Below are 22569 nucleotides of genomic sequence, written 5' to 3' on the forward strand. Positions count from 1 at the left end.
TAACAAAGTTACTAAATATTATGGTCACGCGACCAAGTGTGAACAAAGAGCAATATTTTTATGACCAGGCTGGATGCATATCAAAGGAATTGCTTTTCAAGTACTCTTAGGCTATCACTATAATGATACCACATGACCTAGGCCTTAGCGATTAGCACATATTCTTCTTCTTTGCCTAAGTATGACGGCTAAGTCTCCTTCGGCAACGTATTGACACGTGTCATTTATCTTTATCGGGCGACCACGTTTCGCCGCCTAACAAGTGTTATCGCACAGCGCGGGACGCGCCTGCATCTATCCGAAGTTTCTGGCAAGTCATCGATGCTTCTGTTCGCTGTCTGTTGTAGACGAACCTTATGTTATCTGATTTCATCGCCTGACGCGAATGGTGTAGAACTTTGTGGAAGGCACGCGGGTCCCAACGATTAGTCTGGAACATTCGACGACTGCTATATAACAGCCGACGCGCTTGACCCGCGGATCAGATTTTCGACGATCGCCGACCGTGCTCGCCCACGATCGCCGACAATCCTGTGTGGCCGCCCGTTACGCTGCCCATCGCCTTCTGAGGCCCTGCTGCCCGTGCCCCGGCGCCCGGCCTGCTGCCGCGGTGTCCAGGGCTTGGTGAAGATGGACCTTCAGCCGCCTGCGACGCGCCCCACAAAGGCGCAATGCTTCAACTTTAGCGTACCGGTACACGTGCCGGCGGATGACCTGATCGATGCCATCGAGGAGGTCGTCGGTGTCGGGGGGCTGCAGTATTTGCAGCACCTCGGCGGAACTAAGTTCCTGGCAGCTGTCAGTTCGATGGCGCAAGCCACGAAAATGTTGGCCGCGGGCTCTGCTCGTGGCCGGTCATCAAGTGCCGCTGGTTCAGCTTGCTGCGCCAGTGGTGTTCGTAACGGTCCGGCGACTTCCACCAAGCGTGAGCGACGACGCGCTCGCAGCCGCCCTGAGCCCCTTTGGCAAGGTCAGGGCAGTCACGGAACCCGTTTTCAAGTCAAGGAGCCACGTTCGCAGCGGCGCTCGTCTGGTGAAGCTCGACATGCAGCGGGCGCCACCGAATTTCATCACCGTCGCGGGTCACCGCGCTACGTTGGAATACCGTGGAATGAGGAAGGTGTGCGCCCGTTGCGGCGTGGAAGGTCACCTTGGTGCCGCTTGCACAGCCCCGCGCTGCGGCCGCTGTGCTGCGTACGGTCACGAGGCGGACTCGTGCCAAGCAGCCTGCAAGCGGTGTGGCGGGAATCACGTCACGTCAGACTGCATCGCGCCGCGTTCCGACGCGGCCGCCCTCGCAGCTCTGAGGAGTACGCCGCAAGTCCCGCTCGGGGCAACCCCGGCTCCACGCCGGGACGAAGTGGACGACACCAGGGGCGCGATTACGGATCGGTCTCAAAAAACTGTCTCAATTTTGAGATCGTGACGTCAAAATGACGACACTGAGTAATGCCGACCGCCGAATCGGCCAATGCGGAGCAAGGTTGCGGTGGGCTCCGCCCCGAAACCACTATTCGCACGACAAGGGACCGTAGACTAATGTTTTGCAGTAAAGACGCAGTGAATAAAAACGAGTAATGTTTTATTTTGCTAAGAAACTGTATTTCAAACCCAACAGCACCAAGCAAAAGAAGCAGTGTTTTCATTTTTGCAATTAAGTTTGCTGTTCAGTCACTTTTTTTGCCGCGAAGGTGTGCTGTCAGCGGTATAGCGTGAACATGTTAGTCTGAAAATGAACAAAAACGCAATGAAGAAAACAAGTAATGTTTTATTTTGGTAGTAAACTGTGTTGCAATCTCAACAACACTAGGGAAAATTAGAAGCATTCTCAGTTTTGCAATTAAATTTGCTGCAGGTTAACTTCTCTTGCCATGAGGACGCGCTGGCAGTGGCATAACGTGAACATGGCGGCCTGCAAGAAAACAGCTGATTCGATGGCTAGTTCCTGTTTTTTCGCGTGTCGTCTAAAATCAAGGTACTTTGCGGATGTCTTAAGCGCGCAGAAAAATCTGATTGAAGGCAGTGAATGCTACGGGCCTGTCGAGATCAACTTACAAGCAGCGCTCGGCTCGAAAATCGACGAAGACAACTTTAGTCTGTGTTCTCGGTCGGCGCCTATCGATCACCGAGTTACGTGTGGTTCTGTTTATTTTCTTTAGAAAGTACCAGAAAACCATGAATCATCACATAGAAGCAACTGCCGACAGACGGGAGCAGACAGGTGCAGCTGCTGATAGCTTGCAATCTCGGTGCGGGAAATGAGCCGACACGGCCTGCCTCTGTGGCAGCAATCACTCTTCTGCCTTGTAACCAAGTGTTGCCGCCCACATCGGGCTAAGCACTTGATGTGCCGTTTGTATTTTTGTAGCTCCGTTCGGTTTATGTTCAGTTGTTGCCGTAGTTTTTTTTTTCCTATGCAAGATGCAGAAATTGTGATGTTTATGCTCCACATTGTTTAGAGAGAAAGGAAGCACTTGACTTGATAACTTTGCTATTGTCACCGAGGAGAGAACGAGCTTGTTTCATTAACGTTATTTGCTGATCTTGTAGTAGATCCAGGGTCAACCAGGAAAGAAGTAGTTTGCTTTTATTGAGGCTAATTGCAACTGGGCAGAAAGTTGAGCAAGTTTGTTCATGTTTGCTGGTACATAGCGCTTGAATTGCATATGATCCAGGGCAGTGAGGTAGGTAGGACAGGGCAGTGATGTGTAATATTGTATTTTGCTCAGCAGGCGGAGTGATGTTGGTATAACTGGGTTTGGTGAGGGCAGTGTTTGAAGGGCTTTAAATACTTTGCATAGCTTCTAACATGCACTTCCTTTCAGGTCAGAAGACCACTTGTTTTTTTTTTTTAATTATGGTCCATCATATCTGAGACACCCTGTATACAGGCCACTCCAGTTTGAAAGGGAACAGCCAGTTGAAAATGACTAGGACATTAAATACCTAGGCGGAAAGTAGCTTGAAAGCAGTTGCACTTATCACACATGTTATAGCATAAGGAGCTTGTCCGGCCATTCGGCATTGTCACCGTCTCGTGTCATCATGGACAAGACTTCATAGCCCTGTGTTACGCAAACCAAGCTAGGTGTCAGTTATGGGGCAATAACCGAGTGCTCAAAATTTCCCATAATGGAGCTGCCTGTATATTCTTACAGCTGTAGAGCATTTCTAGTAACGGTGTTGCATGATTTCTGATTGTAAACTAACCTCTAATCACACACCATCTCCTTGATGTGTCTGTGATGTTTACACATCTTTGTCTATCAGTGAAGATGTTCTAGTCATTCAGCAGTCATTGTAGCCACTGCACCTTACAATTTTTATTATGCATTGTTGTACAGCGGTCTCCTCGCAGTAGGTACAGCTTTTAGCACAGAGTGAAACCCCTAGCCACAAACGATTAAGCTAAAAGCTTAGCTTTGGTATTTACACTACTTATGTGTGCCAAAATGTTTTGTAGTCCGGAAAATGCATTATGTACACTGTACTATGCCATATTTATTGTACAGGTAGCCTCTGTATGAAAGAAAACATGCACTTTGAACTCAATTTTTCAGATTTTTTTTCTTAACTGCACTCAGAAATGCCATACAGTAATTGTACATCAAGGTAATAAAGTATGCTTGTATGTACACTGCCTTTTCTGCAATAGAAACACTCGTGTCAAATGCTGTGCCTAAAAAAATAAACGCGCTTACTGAATGTATGATGCAATAAAAAACAGCTTTTTGATTGCAACAAGCATCACAAATATTTCATGCCTTATTCCAGCACTACACGTACGGTTCATGCATGTTCGTCACACAGGTAATGACCACAGGCACTCAACCAAGCTGGAAGGAGACAGCAGAGAAGGGGCAGGTGGGCTGACATAAGCATTGACAAAAGAGAGTTCAAAATGATGCTTTTCAGAAATTGGGTGAGCTGCTTCAACACCTTTTCCGTCTTCAGGAAGAGACTGTGCAACACACTGCTGAGGGACTGGAAGATATACTAGCGAACACACTGAAAATGAAGTGGCAGCCGGTGGGGGGCACTTGTTTGTCACTGCTGGCTTCTCGCTGCACACAGGTTGGCCAAGGGCACAACCACATCACACAGTTGCTCACACACTTGCAGATGTGTGTTGTGCAATGACACAAGGAAATGACAGTGGCAACAGAGGAAGAGTGGCTGAAATGACTCTCTATGCCAGCATGGTGAGTCGTCTCTGGACGCTAGATTTTCCATCGCAACTGCCGCTGCACCATCCCTCGGTACGCCTTCCTCTGGAGACGGGTCGTCCTAGAGAGGCCAAAAGTACAGCACCGCATGCTCTTCTCAGGAGGCAGGTGAGGAGGGATCCTGTCTGTACGAGGCAGCCACCATTTAGAGGTGGCCAGTTGTTATCTGGGTCAGAGGCAGTGTCGCCTGCACCCTCTGCTGATATGAACACATCCAAACAGAGGCTGTGAAGTGCAGCACGTGCGGTGATGATGCGCACTGTCCACTTCCACTGGCACTGGTGCATCCGGTGCCCTTGAAAGTAACGGAAGCAGCTCTTCGGCACACCAATACAGCGCTCAGCCACAAATTTTGTCAAAACATGTGGCGTGTTGTAGAGGCCTTCTGCTGAGTCAGGTCTGTGATGTCATGCAACTGGTGCAGGCAGCCATGGCTCCAGTGGGTAGACATAGTCTCCTGCATAACAAAAAATGATGCAGCTAAGCATGTCCTTTCTCAGTGATCTCAACAGCATTACAGGACACTCTGCTATACAGTAGAAGACTCATGCCAAGTAGCCCACATCCAGGCTTTGCTGAATATGATATTCAAGAGCATACATACATGCAGGATTTAGATGTATAAGTGAGCACTACTGTAAGGTCAGTCTTTTACCACCATATTCATATAAATGATGCGCTATGATTGCCTACAAAATACAAGCGCTGTCAGGTGCATTTTGCTTTGGTTTCTTCAACAGGAAAGGCTATGCATTTCAACAATGTAATATGTGTCCTGTGTTTCTGCTGCAATTATATTTAACCAAAGGAAAGGGTGGCAATACACTGTATCATACTGTAAAGTGTCTGCATTTGTGTAACTGTCCAGACTGATTCTTGTAGCTTTAGCAGATCCGGCCAAATGCATAGTGCTGGAGCTCAATAGATGTGACTGAGTTCGCCCGACGGGTGACACGGCTATTTTACTGCTTACCCAGAAAAAAAATCACCGTCGTCCAGCAGGCCTTCCTCCGCCTCGGAATGCCGCCAGACAAACGCGTCGCGGAAGGATCCGGGTCAGCGCGAGTCCACGGACATGTTCGCGCCACAGATCTGAGAAATAACAAGCACAGCCCGTACTCACTCTCGCTGCCGAGGCCCGCTCTTGTAGCTGAACTCATGCGGTCAAAAACAGTGGCCGAGGTATACTCACTATCACGTTCGCAGCGTAGAACCGCTTGCGGCTTGTTCGCAGCACTGCCCCCAGACTCCTTGATAGTGATGAGTGCCCAATCGACACACCCGACGACGCCGGAGATGCTGCCGCGGCGAAAGTTTAGGCAAAGGACGCCCTCCTTCGCCGCCGCCTTCTCGGGTCTCCTCGGAAAGCGAACACCCCCCTTCTGTGACCTAACGTTGACATTCGTCTCCGCTACCCGCCGCAAAGGCTTGTTCACAGTCGGTTGGGCTGCGCCGACGTTTTCTTCATTTCCAACGGCGCCTTGAAACCCACCGGAGGCGAAGAAGCGCAGCGCGCACAGCACCTGCCGCTCCACTGATAGCGCACTGCGAGTTCGTCGCACAGCCACTGCGCAGTCTTCTTCTTAAGTCGAAGCGTCGAAATAACTTGTCCCGCGCGTCAATGTCGTCTTCATGCACTCTCTGACACCGTTGCTCGCGCGGTCACCCGCGTATACGACGATGTAAACAGCCGCCATTTTCTGTCTCAAAAGTGTTGATACTACCTTTTCCAGTCTCAAAAAATCGTCTCAATCTGCCCGCATAATTAGATGGCCAACGTCACCACTTCTGCGCCATTTACGACGTCAGTCAGTGACGAAAAAAATCAAAATGGCCGCCGCCCACGGCCGACCAATAGGAGAGAGGCAAATGAGACACTTTTTGAGACAGTTTCGATTGAGACCGATCCGTAATCGCGCCCCAGGTCCACAACCACCCTCGCTGACGACTCGGGAGAGCCCAGGTCGCCTGGCACTCCATTGACTGACGAGACAGACCAAACTTCTACCGAGGAGGGTTCGAAGGACTCTAGGTCGTCAGATGGCCTGTCTGACCTGGAAAAACTGGAAGCTGCCTTGTTGCACGCGCAGCCAACTCCATCTGAGAGACAGCAGAGCGCTACGGAGTCCGAGTTGGAGGCTCCTGAGGTAGCGGACATACCGAGGGTAACCAATGAGCCCCAGAGCGCTAGCCCCGAAGCCCTGGCTCAGGTAAGCACCAGTGTCCCAAAGACGCAACGCCCGAGCCCCCGAAAGACTAGCGCCTGCCTGCCTCATAAGGGGCAAGAGCCCGATGAACCGAAGCGTCAGCGCTCCTCGTCGGACAGCGGTCCCTCTGCGACAGTTACCGCTGCCCCAAAGAAAAAAAGTAAAGAAGACGGCAGAGGATGGAGCGGAGATGGATTTCTCCGATTTCGACGATTAGCGGCCATGGCTTCACCGAAGAATTTCCCCGGCCGCCTCGGCCGCCCTACCTTCCTCGGCCCGGCCCTTATCGCGGCGGCCGAATTAGCGCCGCGCACCCGGCCAGCGCCGATAGCGACCTGCTCCCGTCGACACCAGCAGAAATTCCACGCGCCTTCGACGATGGACGTGATAAGGTGCCGGTGCTGTGTCACGCGGCGGGCCATAGACGACTGTGTCGATGTGTCCCTGCTGCATGTGTTTTCGCCACAAGTTCATCGGTTGGTGCAAGCACTGTTGGTGGCGGCAAGCCCAGGTGTGAGTGGTATGTGTTGTGTGTTCACCATGAACCAGAGCGCCCTGCGCTCCACACGAACCATGCGTGCCACGGACACCTTTTACGGCAGAGTCAGGGAAAGACACTTCGCGGACCACAACCACGTAGCCTGTGCTATAGCGTCTACAGGGACTTACCTACTATGGCAGCATCCTCGAGCCACCCAGGTCCATCGCCCGTTCTGCGACCACCGCCGCACCACACGACTTGTGAGTCGGTCAACGCTGCTCTTTTGTTGGTTGTACTATTTCCCAAGTGTTAACGGTTTTGTTCCTTTGGCAAAATATGGCTGAGATTCATTTCATTACCTTCAATGTCAGAGGTTTTCGAGCTCTAGTCAAGCAGCTAGAAATTATGCACCTCGCTCGCTCAGTAGGCGCAGATTTACTTTTCTTGCAAGAATGCAATTTTCGTACCCCAGCAGATGTGTCAGCATTTCGTAGGCGATTCCATGTCGACGTTTTTTTTTTTTGTTAACCACCTCTCGTGGGGTTGGTGTGGTTTTTATCACAAACACCTACAGGACTAGCGCACATTGCACTTTCGGTCATGATGGTCGCGCCATAATTACTGATATATTCATGGACAATCAGAAAACTCGTTTCATTAACGTATACGCGCCGGCCAGACGCAGTCTGACGAATGATTTTTTTTAAATAATTGGTACCTATATCGACCAGAACGTGCAGTGTGTGCTCATCGGCGACTTTAATTGTGTACTAGACTCTTGGCGAGATCTACGCGGCCCAGGCCAAGGTTCCTCAAACTACAATGCCAGGGAACTCGAGGGTTTACTGAGACGCTTTAAGCTAACAGATGCGTGGGTTGCCCTTAATGACGATGACTTTGTGGCCACGTGGAAGCGAGGCCGCTATGCTAGCCGTCTTGATCGAGTTTATCTCCCTCCTGCCCTCGTACCACTTCTCCGCGCATGCGAGACTGTAAGCCCACCGCCAGGCGTCCAGGGCATCAGCGACCACGCATTTGTGTCAGTACGCGTGAACGCATCGCCCGGAAGGTCGGCCGACCAGAGTAGGGGGAGAATGGACCCCGCGCTTCTGCACGATGAAGTTAGCTTGGCCTCCATTCGCCAAGCACTAGCAGAGACCCTCCCAAAGGTCGAAGACCTGACTCCGGACGAGTGGGACGAACTAAAATCCAGTTGGCGTGAGATTCTAGTAAGGGAAGGCAAAGCCAGGCGCGCTAGAATAACTGCCGAACTTAACGACTTGATGCGGCGCATTCGCATCGTTGAGGCCGGAGGCACTCTGACGCTCTTCATGAGCGAATACCTTTAATCGCAGCGCGTGCGATATTACAGGCTCCTAGCTCGGAGCTCGAGTAATTCGCCCGACCCAACAACGTCCCCTCGAGTAGCGGCAGAACTCCGTCGCGCCCGAGAGGGGGAACACGACAAAAAAGGACTTTCACGAATTGAAGGCGTGATCTTGCCAGACGGCCGGCACTCCAGTGCCCATTCAGATATTGATAAAGTGTTCACAGCCCACTACGCCTCGTTGTTCTCCTCTGAGCACGCCAGCAGAAATGCGGATTTAAGGAGCAGGGTTCGGGACTTTTTTGGGCGATACACGTGCCCGGAAATAAATGAAGCAGCGCTCTGCGGCCCAGCCAGTATGGAAAAAGTGCGAGCGGCGCTAGCTCGTATGAGGGCGTCCGCAGCTCCCGGCCCAGACGGAATTATTGCCGGGTTCTACTCGACATTCTTCGAGATTCTCGGCGAGCACTTGACAGCCATAGTGAATTCAGTGCTTCTGGAGGGTGTGAAGCCGTCGTCCTTTTCATTGGGGCACGTGGTTCTCATCCCCAAGCCAGATAAGCCCCTCTCAGACCTAAGTTCGTGGAGACCAATAACGCTCATCAACACAGACTACAAAGTTGTCGCTACGGTTTTAACAGACCGCCTGAAGCCGTGCTTAGGCGATGTGGTCAGCCCTCTCCAGAGCTCGTCAGTCTTGGGTAGATCAATCTTCACTTCACTGGCTCTCACACGTGACCTTTTTGCGTACGCTCAGGTAAAAAAACTGAACGGTTGTTTCATCTCCCTCGATCAAAGCAAAGCCTTCGATAGAGTCGAGCATGACTACTTGTTGACAGTCTTGTCATGTCTGGGCCTTCCGGACAAATTTACTAACTTAGTAGGTGCTCTATATTCGGGGCTGTCTAGTCAGCTGGTTTTAAATGGGGCGTTGAGCGGGGAAATTAGTGTGACGCGAGGAGTTCGACAAGGTTGTCCCCTCTCTCCCGCTCTCTTCGTGCTCTCGCTGGACCCTCTGCTCCGTTCAGTTGAAGACCACCCAGCTATCCGAGGTTTTCCCCTTCCGGGGCAGAAAAGAGTTTCTGTGTCTGCTTATGCGGACGACACCTCTCTTTTCTTGCGAGATGCGGACAGTTTCCTTGCTTTCTGGCAAGTTTTCAACGAGTATGCAGCCCTCTCAGGGGCGCAATCGAACACCACAAAGAGCCAAGCCCTGAGCTTTGGCACGTTTCAGGACTCCTTGCCCGGTGGAATCCAGTTCGTCGATGGTGTGCGAGTTTTAGGAATAGTGTTCACGCCAGCAGGTGTGTCACCGAGAACGTGGGACGACGCTATCACTCGAGCGCGACGGGCCATAGATTCGATTGCACACCTAGAACTAACTTTGAACGCCAAGGCACTATTCTTCCGTACGTGCGCAGCTGCGTACGCTTGCTTCGTTGCGCGTGTTGCTCCACTGCCGCGTCGCGTGGCAGGGAAGCTGAACTCGCTCGCAGGACAAGTCCTGTGGAACGGAAAGCCGGCCCCAGTGTCCCGTCAAATGTTGGCCGCGGAACGCGATAGAGGAGGTTTGAACCTGCCCTCCTGGCAGGCAACAGCGCGAGCTTTCGCCACCAAAGCAGTTCTCGACCTACTAGCGGCCCAAATGTACAGAGGTCGATCACTAGTCCTGTATTGGTTGGGTACTGGGAGTCAACTGTTCCTAACGCAGCGACACACGGGGCCTCAAACAGAGCAACCTATGCCCATTTACAAAGTGGCAACTGACTTTTTCCGGTTCTGGCTAAGCCAGTTCCCGGACACGGATATACGCGAAACACCAGTGGCACGCGTTAGTGTGGCGGTTGCTGTTTTGGATTTCAGTATTGATCAGGCAGAAAAAACTTCTCCTAGAAAATGGCAGGCCTTTGCATCGAGCCTGTTGCCAAAAGAAGTACAAGACTTCGAATGGCGTCGCCGTTGGCAAGCACTGCCGACGAGAGAGCGTCTCGAAAGATGGGGCATCGTGCCAAACGCGCGCTGCACCAACTGCGGCGCTGTTGAGACACAGCGGCACGCCCTGGAAGACTGCGTCGTAGCGCGTACTTTGTGGCTCCTGATCTACAGGATGTTTAGGGTGCGCCCGCGTCAGCATAACTCGCGAAGGCGCTCATCCTTTGAGCGCCTTGTGATAGCAGTGGTTTTTTACGCGCTTTGGAAGCAGCGAGGCTTGGCCGAAGTGCGCGGAAGACGGCAACGGGCCATGTTTCCGCTCTTGAGGAGGGTGCGCCTCATTGTGTGGCAATTTCTAGAGGAAGAACTAACAGTGGGCGGCGAAGCGCTGTTCTTGCGGCGCTGGTCGACCCACTTTATTTCTGTACATTCTAACAAAGTGGTGCTCCCAATCATGCAATACTAGTCAATACTCGCTGAGTTTGCCCTGGGTTGGTCGTGGTAACGGGTATCATCCCCTTACCCAGTTATGTACACATCTGGGAACAAGTGTTGTACGCGCATGGTAACTTTCCCTCTCCCTTTACCCCCACCCCAGCCTTCCCCCCTTTTAAACCATCGCGTACTGAGATGTATGTTTAATTTTTTTTTTATTTGTTGCTTAGACGTTTGCCTAAGAAGGGGCTGAGGCTAAAGGCACAATGTTGCCTGACAGGGCCTCAGCCCCCTACTACATGACAAACAAACATACAAATTACAAATTATAACAGTCCGGCGGGCCGGTAAAAAAAAGTAGGCCAGATGTAAGCGTTATATAGAGGAAAATACATACGGAAGAAAATACATACAGAGGAAAATACAGACACACTCAGCAAAAAAAAAAAGACAGAAGCGCGTGACAAAAAATTTGCATAATAAATGTACGATGAGTATATAAATAAGAAACAAGGACCAAGACATACATGAAACACTACATCAAATAACAAAGTTCTACTTAAGGCTTGTTCTAGCCTACTGAAAAACAAGACATTATGTACATATAAACACAAAAAAAGAGTACAGAGAGGCGAACACAGAATCAGTAAAAAAAAAGAAGAAAAAATAGACCACAACTTGCTCGCATAAGAAATTTTAGCGATTGCTATAGGTGACATCGCTGCAGAGAAGAGCTCCCTTACATTCGTTTTTGAAAGTGGAGAAGGGTTTACTGTAATTAATATTTATATCTCTTCTATTGAGAATTCTGATAACTTGAAAAGAAAGTGCTTGACGACCATAATTTGTCCTTATCCTCGGCATCTTTATTTTCGGGTCTCTGATAGCGTACAAGTTTATTCTGTCTGTGGATGTGACATACAAGCGATTTTTATGTATCCATTGTAGCAACTTAAAGTAGTATACCTTGTCTGCCCTCAGCATATTGTACTTTAAAAAAAGTGGATGCGTTCTTAGTTCCCTATTTTCGCCATGATAATTTTCGCATATGCGTAACACTTTCTTCTGTAAAGTAATTAATTTTTTGTAATTAGTTTCAGTTGTCGTACCCCAGACTAAAATACCATAACTAATTCTAGAATAGAATAGAGAATAATATAATGTCTGCTTCATCCAAGATGGAATCAAGTGCTGGATTCTGTAAAGACAACCAATGATCCGTGATAAATCAGACTTAAGGCAACTAACATGGGCGTTCCAGGACAGATCACTGCTGAACCATACACCCAAGAATTTTTGCTCAGTGACCTCCTCCAATAGGCTACCTTCATATCTGATGCTAATAGGGTTCTGATCCCTAACGCTTGTCGGTTTAAAAATTACGTATTTAGATTTTGTTGTGTTTAGAGTAATGCGATTGGCTTGTAGCCACCTGGAAAGTTTTAATAAGTAATCATTGACAGATTTTTCAAGGCATGTTTTTGTTGTTCCTGTAAAAAATATATTCGTGTCGTCAGCATACATGATTAACTGGGGGGATCCTGGTATCATAGTTATATCATTCACATATATAAAAAAGAGTAAAGGCCCCAAAATTGATCCTTGAGGGACGCCGTGTTCTATCTTCATTTTACTCGAAGTGCGATCGTTTATGACTACATACTGTAATCTGTCTTTCAGGTACGTTTGCAACAGCCTCAGCGCAACGCCCCGAATCCCGCAGATCTCTAGCTTTTTTATCAATATGTCATGTTGCACAGTATCGAACGCTTTCCGAAGATCTATAAATAGACCAAGGGTTAAGAGTTTCTTCTCTATGTTTTCAATAATTTTGTCTTTTATATGTATAAGAGCTTGTTCCGTAGATTTATTTGCTTGAAAACCATACTGTGCATCAGCTATTATTTTATGTTTCTGAAAAAAGCTGTTAAGTTTATCATTAATGACGCGCTCAAATATTTTTGAGAATACAGTTAGAACAGAGATTGGCCGGTAGTTATTCATATTTGTTGCACCGCCGCCTTTATACACGGGTACTACTTTAGCTATCTTCAGGTCATCCGGAAACTCCCCAGTAAGAAGCATTAAGTTGATTATATAGGACAACACATGACTAATATGATTTGCAACATGTTTAATTGGCAAAGCCTTTATACCGTCATCTCCAGGCGCTACGTCACTTTTCAAGCTTCCGATTATTTTGCAAATTTCAGTTGGATTGCACGGAAAAAGCGAGATAGAGCTCATTGGACTGTTTGCATGTGTATAGTAGGACATGCTAGCAAGTTGGCCTGTATATTTCCCTGTGCTAATGAACCTAAGATTCATTTCTTCAGCAAGCTGATCATCAGACAGACGTTCGCCATCGACTGTGATATCTGTTACACAATGGCTTGAGCGCCTTTTGTTCATTAGGTCGTTAACCATCTCCCATAACCTTTTATAGTCGTTGCGAGCACGAAGAATTTGAGCCTGAAAGTACTCGATCTTTGCTTTTTTCAGGTCTGAGATCAATTTGTTTCTGTAGGATTTAAATTCTTTCAGTAACTGCAGATCACGACATTTAAGAAAAGCATGAAACTTCTTGTTTTTTTCTCTTATTCGTTTAAACAAGTCAACAGTCAGCCAGGGTTTCCGCATTCTTTTTCGTTTTGTTTTATGCTCGCGCAAGGGAAAAGCTGCATCGTAGCACTGTAGCAGCCTACTCAGGAACATTTTGTAGGCGACTGTAGCATTAGTTTCCTTGTAAACGTCGTCCCAGCTTTCTTTCTCGATTAGGCTGCAAAAATGTCGCAGGCTTTGGTCATTAATTGTGCGATACCAGGTACTTTCGTTGCTACTTTTATATTTACCAGTCACAGGGGGTCCCGAGCAGAATACTGGAAGGTGATCACTGAGGTCGCATATCATGACACCAGCAGAAATATCCTCACAACTCATGTTGGTAACACAGATATCCAGGGACGTTGCGGTATCAATAGTCACCCTTGTAGGTATTGTCACAACATTAGTGCAAGCGTACAGGTGCATAATGTCGCGGAATTCGTTTGCATTCGTGCTGTCCGATATTGTATCAATATTCACATCTCCGAGAATAACAAACGACTTTGTAATGGCTCCAACATAACTCAGTGCACTTTCTAAATAGTCACAAAAATCGGACATGATACCAGATGGCGGTCTGTATATGGCTCCAATGGCCGTATCAGATATTTTAACAAACAAGCTTTCTGTGTTTTGGTCACTCCTGGTCAAGTTATCTAGAACTTCATACCGCATACTTTCCTCGATATAAACAGCTACTCCACCTCCCCTTTTTTCCTCCCTGCATACGCTTTCGCACGTATAACCTGGCAAGTAAGGCGGAATGTCGTCCTTTGTTAACCAGGTTTCAGTTAAAACTATTACTTTAAATTTAATGGTCAGGGACTGCAGGAATATAGCTAGATCCTCTGCTTTGTTTCTTATGCTGCGCATATTGAAATGAATACTTGTAAGCTCTCGTTCTCTTGTTTTATATGCTTTGTTGAAAGCTTCAGGGTCATAATAGCAACACTCGGCCATCTCCATTGCAAGCGTTCAGTGAGCGTTTGAAACATTCCTGTAGGATTCGCTTAGGTTCCTATTTTTTCCAGATCAGATGCACTGGCAATTCTAATGACATCTGCAGTTTCATCCCTGCGCGCATAAATTTTTCCATGGGAGGTCCACACGAACTTCCATCCCACCACTTTCTTGCGGGCAACCGCAGCACCCAAGAGCTTTTTGTTCGAGGCAGTTAAGTGCTCATTTACGTACACAGAACAGCTTTCCCCGCCGAAGTCAAGATCTTCAGTTGTTAGCCCCTTTTTGCGGAATTTCTGCAGAACCTTGTCGCGTTTAGTGCGCTGTACAAAACGGACAACAATGTTTTTTTCTGTTTGCTTGAATGTTGGGACGCGGTGGCATACATCAATGTCGGAGTCAACTATTGGTTCATCTAGAAAGGCTCCAATTCTCTTGACAGCGTCGCATGGGTCGCCGGCATCTGGTACTCCTTTGATCTCAAGATTATTAGCTCTCTGGTACTGTTCCAACTCTTCTATCCTTTCACTCAGCCGTTTATTTTCTGCTGTCAGCTCATCGTTCTTCTTCGTCAGTACCTGAACTTCTTTTCGCAGCTCTTTTAACTCATTCTTGATTTCATTTACGCCATCACACGTGTCATTGCAGTTTTTCACGCTGTCTTTCAATGTTCTAAGATCAGCCCGCAGTTCCCGCTTCAGATCTTCTAACGCCTTACTGATTTCTTTGACGTCTTTGCTCATGGCGAACAGTGTAGTGCGTGACAGAGATTAACACCAAATTCAGACAATGTACGTACACAAAGCAGATGAAGCACTTCGACACTCAATGCTGTGTTCGGCAGCGGCGCACAGACAGTTTTCTGAATTGCATAATAAGGAGCAAAAGCCTCACCTGCAATAGCAAAAGTATGCTTAACACGATGTCTGTTGCAGCCGCCGCCGAACTGATGCCGAACTGGGCAGTCGCGCTCTTTATGGGGCACGATCCGATCACCGATGACGCCCCCTTGCCGGTCACCTCAGTCCCACCGCGCATGCGCAGGATGCTGATACGAGCTCAGGAGCCGGCGATCTTTCTTCACGGTCCTTCTTTATTCACAGCTTCTTTCTTCACGGGCGATGGAAACAGCAGGCTTGCAGAACTGCAATAGCAAAAGTATGCTTAACACGGTGTCTGTTGCAGCCGCCGCCGAACATGCCGCGCCATGGTATTCATTGTATATAGATTGTTGGCCTGTTCCGTTTCTGTTTGTATCTGTGCATATTGGTGACTCGTTTGCGCATATTTTGCTTCTTTTTGAAATTACATTATGTACTGTTCGTGACTGCCAGTGTTCTTATGTAAATGTGGTCTGGTGTACCAACAAATTCTCTTTATACCGTTGTGCTGTAAGTGTAGCCTCTTTTGTGGGCACAGGTTCGCCCAATAAAAGTTAGTTTTCTCTTTCACAGTATTGCTACTGTGGTCTTCAACGTCACCACCACGTGACATCTGATGGAGGTGCTTCTTTTTTATTTTGTTCATGTACCGGACGCCCCCGACAAGCCGTGATCCAAGCCCGGACCGCAAAGAGAACACCAACGTAGTCCCGGACAATCGAGCAAGCCGCCGTCTTCAACAGCTGCCCCCGGAGCACGGACTTCTACCTAAGAAGAACAAGAAGATTGTGGCCGAGGCAACCCCAATGGCAGCCCCAGCGTCCCCCATCGTGCTGCAGCAGCCCAGGGAACCACCGACGTTCCGCGGTTCCACATTTGAGGACCCGGAAAGCTGGCTGGAAACGTATGAGAGGGTCGCTACGTTTAACAGCTGGGCAAGCGACGACAAGCTCCGACATGTCTATTTCGCATTGGAGGACGCCGCCAGGACGTGGTTCGAGAATCGAGAAGCCACCTTGACGACGTGGGACCTGTTCCGAAGCAGCTTCCTGCAAACATTTACAAGCGTCCTGCGTAAAGAGCGAGCCCAAGTTCTACTGGAGACCAGAGCGCAGCTGCCGAATGAGACGATCGCAATCTTAACTGAGGAAATGAGTCGTGTGTTCCGGCACGCCGACCCGGAAATGTCCAAAGAGAAGAAAGTCCGCCTACTGATGCGTGGTGTAAAGGAGGAACTTTTCGGCGCAATGACACGAAGCCCACCGACGACCGTAGAAGAGTTCCTTCGCGAGGCCACCAGCATTGAGAAGACACTCGAAATGCGGAACCGACAATACAACCGCCGCACGAACTCGACAAACTACGCCGGAGCTCAGTCACTGGCCACCGACGACCTGCGCAAGACCATCATAGCAGTCGTACGAGAGGAGCTTCAAAGGATCTTCCCTTCATCGCAACCTCAAGTGGCCTCAGTCGCCGAAATTGTCAAAGAAGAAGTCCAGCGACCGCTGGGAGTTCGCGAGGTACCACCACAATCATCGCAGCCTCAGCCAGAAGCGATGGCCTACGCCGCCGTCGCCCGCCGTCAAGGTCCCCCTCCACGACCGCGCCAGGACCCTGTAACGCCGCAATTCCGTCGACCACCGCCGCCGCCACCAACACGCCCACCCGTTGACCAGCGCAGCTACCCGAGGAAGACAGACGTTTGGCGCGCTCCTGACCACCGCCCGCTCTGCTACCACTGCGGGGAAGCCGGCCATGTGTACCGCCGATGCCCATACCGCGACCCGGGATTGCGAGGGTTCGCCGTCGACGCACCGCGCCCTCGGGGAGGCGAACGCCCTCGTGACATCGCCGACTACCTCGCCGCTACTCAGTGGAGCCCTCGACGGCCATCCCGGTCGCCGTCACCAGGCCGCTACGTGTCGCCGCAGCGCCGTCCATACACTGGCCCAACACGGGGCCGCTCTGCGAGCCCATATCCGGAAAACTAAAAGCAGCAACCGATGGAGGTGCGGTTGCTGTTCGTCGAACTGACGAAGATCCTCCGCCGCCGACGAAGACTGCGCAGAGACCACCTCGACGACATAATAACGACACGCCGCCGTCCCGACGAAGTCAGGAAGCCACGAATACACCGACGAAAGACGACTTGACGACGCGACGTTCCAACTTCAGTTCAACACGACGCAGCCGTGATCCGGCGCCAAGACCTAACTGCAACGCCAGACAAAGAACCCCGACCTCGACGTGCTTCTCGACGGCCACGCAGTTACCGCCTTAGTGGACACAGGGGCTGATTACTCCGTAATGAGTGGACACATCGCCGCCCAGTTGAAGAAAGTTAAGACCGCATGGAAAGGCCCTCAAATTCGGACCGCTGGAGAACACCTCATCACGCCGACTGGAATCTGCACGGCAAGAATAACCATTCATGACCGCACTTACCCTGCCACCTTCGTTACCCTCCAACAGCGTTGACTAGACGTCATTCTCGGTATGGACTTCCTGAACCAACACGGCGCAATCATCGACCTGAAGTCGAAGTCAATAACGCTGTCGGAAGATAAAGAGATACCGCCGGAGAGCCCTCGTAGTCACCACGCCATGAGTGAGCTCGAAGATAAAGTGACCATCCCGCCTCGCTCCAGCATTGTTACTTCGGTCGGCACCGAAATACCCGCTGACGTAGAAGGTGTCATCGAAGGCGACCAACGTCTACTGCTAGACCGTGAAATTTGCGTAGCAATAGGGATCGCTCGACTGCATGGAGAGAAAACTGAAGTGTTGCTGACAAACTTCAGCCAGGAGTTCAAGCACATCAACAAGGGCACGACGATCGCATACATCGACAAAATTCTGGAAACCAGTAATGCGTTTGTCCTCTCGGATTCCGCCGCATCTACCCCGACGACCATGGTTCCCGAACCAGACTACAACATTAATCCAAGTCTCCCCGTGATTAAGCAACAGCAGCTCAGAAGTCTGCTCCGACGATACAAAGGATGCTTTTCGACGTCATCGAGGATTCGCAAACACCAGTCGCCAAGCATCGCATAATCACCGAGGAGTGCGCTCGACCACTCCGGCAGAGCCCTTACCGAATTTCGCCGCGAGAACGTGAAGCGATAAGAGAGCAAGTCGACGAAATGCTGCGCGATGACATCATCCAGCCGTCGAAAAGCCCGTGGGCATCCCCTGTTGTCCTGGTGAAGAAAAAGGACGGAACCCTCCGTTTCTGCGTCGATTATCGTCGTCTGAACAAGATCACGAAGAAGGACGTATAGCCCCTCCCACGGATAGACGACGCATTGGATCGGCTCTGCAACGTAAAATACTTCTCGTCGATGGACCTCAAGTCTGGCTATTGGCAAATAGAAGTCGACGAAAAAGATCGCGAAAAGACCGCCTTCATCACCCCAGACGGCCTCTACGAGTTCAAGGTTATGCCATTTGGACTGTGCTCGGCGCCTGCAACGTTTCAGCGCGTGATGGACACGGTTTTAGCAGGATTGAAGTGGCAGACCTGTCTCGTTTACTTGGATGACGTCGTTGTCTTCGCCGCAAATTTCGACGATTACCTTAGGCAACTTGCCACAGTACTAGAGGCCATCAAGTCATCAGGGCTCACTCTGAAGCCAGAAAAGTGCCGCTTCGCTTACGATGAGCTTCTGTTCCTAGGCCACATCATCAGCAAGTCTGGAGTCCACCCTGGCCCACAGAAGACAGCTGCCATCGCACAGTTCCCGCAGCCCATCGACAAGAAGGCAGTGCGTAGATTTCTTGGCATGTGTGCCTACTACAGGCGATTTGTCAAGGACTTTTCACGCATCGCTGAGCCGCTGACACAGCTCACTAAATGTGACGTCGAGTTCAAGTGGGAAACGCCGCAGGCCGACGCATTTCAAGAACTCAAACGATGCATGCAGTCGCCGCCCGTACTTGCGCACTTCGACGAGCACGCCGATACCTTAATCCACACTGACGCCAGTAGCCTAGGCCTCGGTGCCGTCCTAGTCCAGAGAAAAGATGGGCATGAACACGTGGTAGCTTACGCTAGCCGGTCGTTATCAAAAGCGGAAGGCAATTTTTCTACAACCGAAAAGGAATGCCCCGCCATCGTTTGGGCCACAGCGAAATTTCGCCCTTACCTATATGGTAGGCCATTCAAAGTGGTCAGCGACCATCACGCATTGTGTTGGCTAGCTAACTTAAAGGACCCTTCAGGACGGCTGGCACGGTGGAGCCTCAGACTATACGACATCACTGTAACCTACAAGTCCGGACGAAAACACTCAGATGCCGATTGCCTATCACGCGCCCCCATTGACCCGCCGCCGCAAGATGACGAGGATGACGACGCCTACCTTGGAATAATAAGCGCGGAAGACTTCGCCGAACAGCAACGAGGAGACCCGGAGCTAAAAGCCCTAGTCGATTATTTGGAAGGGCACACCGACGTTGTTCCTAGGGCATTTAAGCGTGGATTGTCTTCGTTCACGCTTCAAAACAACCTACTCGTGACGAAGAACTTCTCACCAGTCCGCGCCAACTATCTTCTTGTTGTTCCGTCGGCGCTGCGTCCAGAAGTACTGCACGCCCTACATGACGATCCGACCACTGGGCACCTCGGTTTCTCCCGGACGCTATCAAGGATACAAGAGAGATATTACTGGCCGCACCTAACCGCCGATGTCGCCCGTTACGTCAAGACATGCCGAGACTGTCAGCGACGCAAGACACTACCGGCAAGGCCAGCGGGATTACTACAGCCGATCAAGCCTCCTTACCGACCTTTTCAGCAGATCGGGATGGACTTGTTGGGACCGTTTCCGACATCAACTTCCGGAAATAAGTGGATCGTCGTGGCGACGGACTATCTCAGCCGCTTCGCTGAAACTAAAGCTCTGCCGGAAGGCAGCGCAGCCGAAGTGGCGAAATTTTTCGTCGAGAACATCCTGTTGCGACATGGTGCTCCAGAAGTCCTCATCACCGACAAAGGAACGGCTTTTACAGCAGAGCTCACGCAAGCCATTCTGCAATACAGCCAGGCAAGTCACAGGAGGACAACTGCCTACCATCCGCAGACGAATGGTCTCACGGAGCGCCTGAACAAGACCCTCGCCGACATGCTAGCAATGTACGTCGACGTCGAGCACAAGACATGGGATGCGGTCCTGCCGTACGTAACATTCGCTTACAACACGGCGGTACAAGAAACAACACAGATCACGCCATTTAAGCTGGTTTACAGCAGGAACCCGACGACGACGCTCGACGCCATGCTGCCGCACGTCACTGACGAGGAAAATCTTGACGTCGCTATCTATCTCCAGCGCGCCGAAGAAGCTCGACAGCTCGCCCGCCTACGGATCCAGAACCAGCAGCGTACCGACAGCCGACGCTACAACCTGCGACGACGCTTCGTCGAGTACCAGCCCGGCGACCGTGTTTGGGTATGGACCCCGATACGCCGACGAGGACTCAGTGAGAAACTATTGCGACGCTATTTCGGACCTTACAAGGTCATTCGACGTATTGGCTCACTGGACTATGAGGTCGTGCCAGACGGCATTTCGCATTCACTGCGGCGCCGCGCACAATCTGAAGTGGTCCACGTGGTGCGCCTTAAACCCTTTTACGGACGCTGAAGAACTTCCTTATTTTGGTTGTTTCCTTTGCTACGAGTGTTCTTCTTTATTTCGTTTGTTTGCAGCATCGGGTCGATGCTTTTCAAGAGGGGGGTAATGACACGTGTCTTTATCGTTATCGGGCGACCACGTTTCGCCGCATAACAAGTGTTATCGCACAGCGCGGGACGCGCCTGCATCTATCCGAAGTTTCTGGTAAGTCATCGATGCTTGTATTCGCTGTCTGCTGTGGACGAACCTTATGTTATCTGATTCCATCGCGTGACGCGAATGGTGTAGAACTTTGTGGAAGGCACGCGAGACCCAACGATTAGTGTGGAACATTCGACGACTGCTATATGACAGCCGACGCGTTTGACCCGCGGATCAGTTTTTCGACGATCGCCGACTGTGTTCGCCGCTACCGTTGTGCTGTAAGTGTAGCCTCTTTGGTAGAACACAGGTTCGCCCAATAAAAGTTAGTTTTGACTTTCACAGAATTGCTACTGTGTTCTTCAACGTCACCACCACGTGACAGTATGATGATCTCGTGTGATGAGGCCACTAGTGATCCCGGTCACATGACCACGATCGACATTAACACTGTGTGTGTGTGTGTGTGTGTGTGTGTGTGTGCGTGTGAGTGTGCGTGTGCGTGTGTGTGTGTGTGTGTCCAGGTAGGTTTCTCAACGAACAAAATTGTTTTTGAAGCTCTGTTCAGATACCATTTCGGTATGCTCACACGACCATGTGACGTGTCGACGGTCGAGCATAGCCCACTCTTTTTACACTAACCCAAAGCCACCCTCCAGCCACTTCTTCCCACCTTCACCATGCATATGATTTCTGTCGAGTGTTTCAAGCCTTGACTTAGGGTAAAATATTCATTCGAGTAAAACCATCGAACTAATCATCGGGGTGATTTCAACTGTTTTCGACTAATTGTCACGTCAGATCCAAAAATGAATATACTTAGATTGACTAGGCAGAGCTCGCATCCAGTCTTAGAACCGAGTGCATGACAAATCAAATACAGCTGTGGAGTTTGACCAAAATGTGTTGAGCGGACAAACAGAATTAAGAAAAATATTTACATAGTTCTCATTTGGAACAGTTTAAAACCCAATTCAAATTCCTGGTTTTAAAAAGTGTTTTAGTGCGACGCATTTGGGTGAAAGTACAGCCCCTCATTACAGCGCCAAAATTATTCTCGTTCACGCTCTTTCACAGTAGCGGGCAGCGGCTCTTATTCCATCAAATTTACTGAGGTCGATTGGTATTCTTGTCGCTAGCTGCCGGCCTTGGATGGCCTGTGTAGGTCTGGTCATTTCGTGGTTTCGTTGCATGCAGCTGTTCGCCTTTTTTCAGCGTGAAAGTTAAGTGCTTGGTTCCTTGTTGTCGTCCTGCTACGATCTCGACAGATACGGGTGTGCGCTCGTTTTTCGATATATCGGGCGTAGTTGCAGTCGTAAATTTTGCCACAGCTGCCTTCGGGAAGACGGTGCGCTCAGAGACGAAAAACCTATAGCACGCAAAAAGGTGATGTTCCGTTGAAACTGTCAGTGTGGACTGCTCCGCTGGCCTAGCACTGCGACCGTAGGGTATTACTATCGCTTTCTTATGCAGCTGTCATCGGGTGCATATAAAAACCAGAAAGGTGTCTTCTACCGCCTGCGTGGGACGATTGAGGCGCAACTTTAAGATCGTGGCTTGGTAGTCTCTACGCGAGAGCACGTTTCAAGATGGCTTCGCAAGATGGCTTCCGTCCAGCGAGAAAGCCGGGCGAGCAACGGGAGGCCATTACTGCAGCTCTGCTAGACCATGGCGCAACGAGGACTGCTGGTAGTTGGAGATGCCTGCAGGGACCGCCGCACAATGTTGAAGTT

At 50.1% G+C, this 22569-nt stretch overlaps 1 protein-coding gene across 1 annotated transcript; it reads left to right on the forward strand.

Moving 5' to 3' along the window:
• The first annotated feature begins 15697 nt into the window (after positions 1–15697).
• Positions 15698–17047, forward strand: LOC144130059 (uncharacterized). Its single transcript, XM_077664086.1, has one exon. The coding sequence runs from the start codon at positions 15698–15700 to the stop codon at positions 17045–17047; it is 1350 nt and encodes a 449-aa protein (XP_077520212.1).
• The last annotated feature ends 5522 nt before the right edge of the window (positions 17048–22569 follow it).

The sequence above is a fragment of the Amblyomma americanum genome, chromosome 1 (assembly GCF_052857255.1).
Source record: "Amblyomma americanum isolate KBUSLIRL-KWMA chromosome 1, ASM5285725v1, whole genome shotgun sequence".
Lineage (NCBI taxonomy): Eukaryota > Metazoa > Arthropoda > Arachnida > Ixodida > Ixodidae > Amblyomma > Amblyomma americanum.

What these genes read in the sequence shown, in the direction of transcription:
- LOC144130059 (XM_077664086.1), top strand. Translation starts at nt 15,698, where the DNA reads ATGTACCGGACGCCCCCGACAAGCCGTGATCCAAGCCCGGACCGCAAA.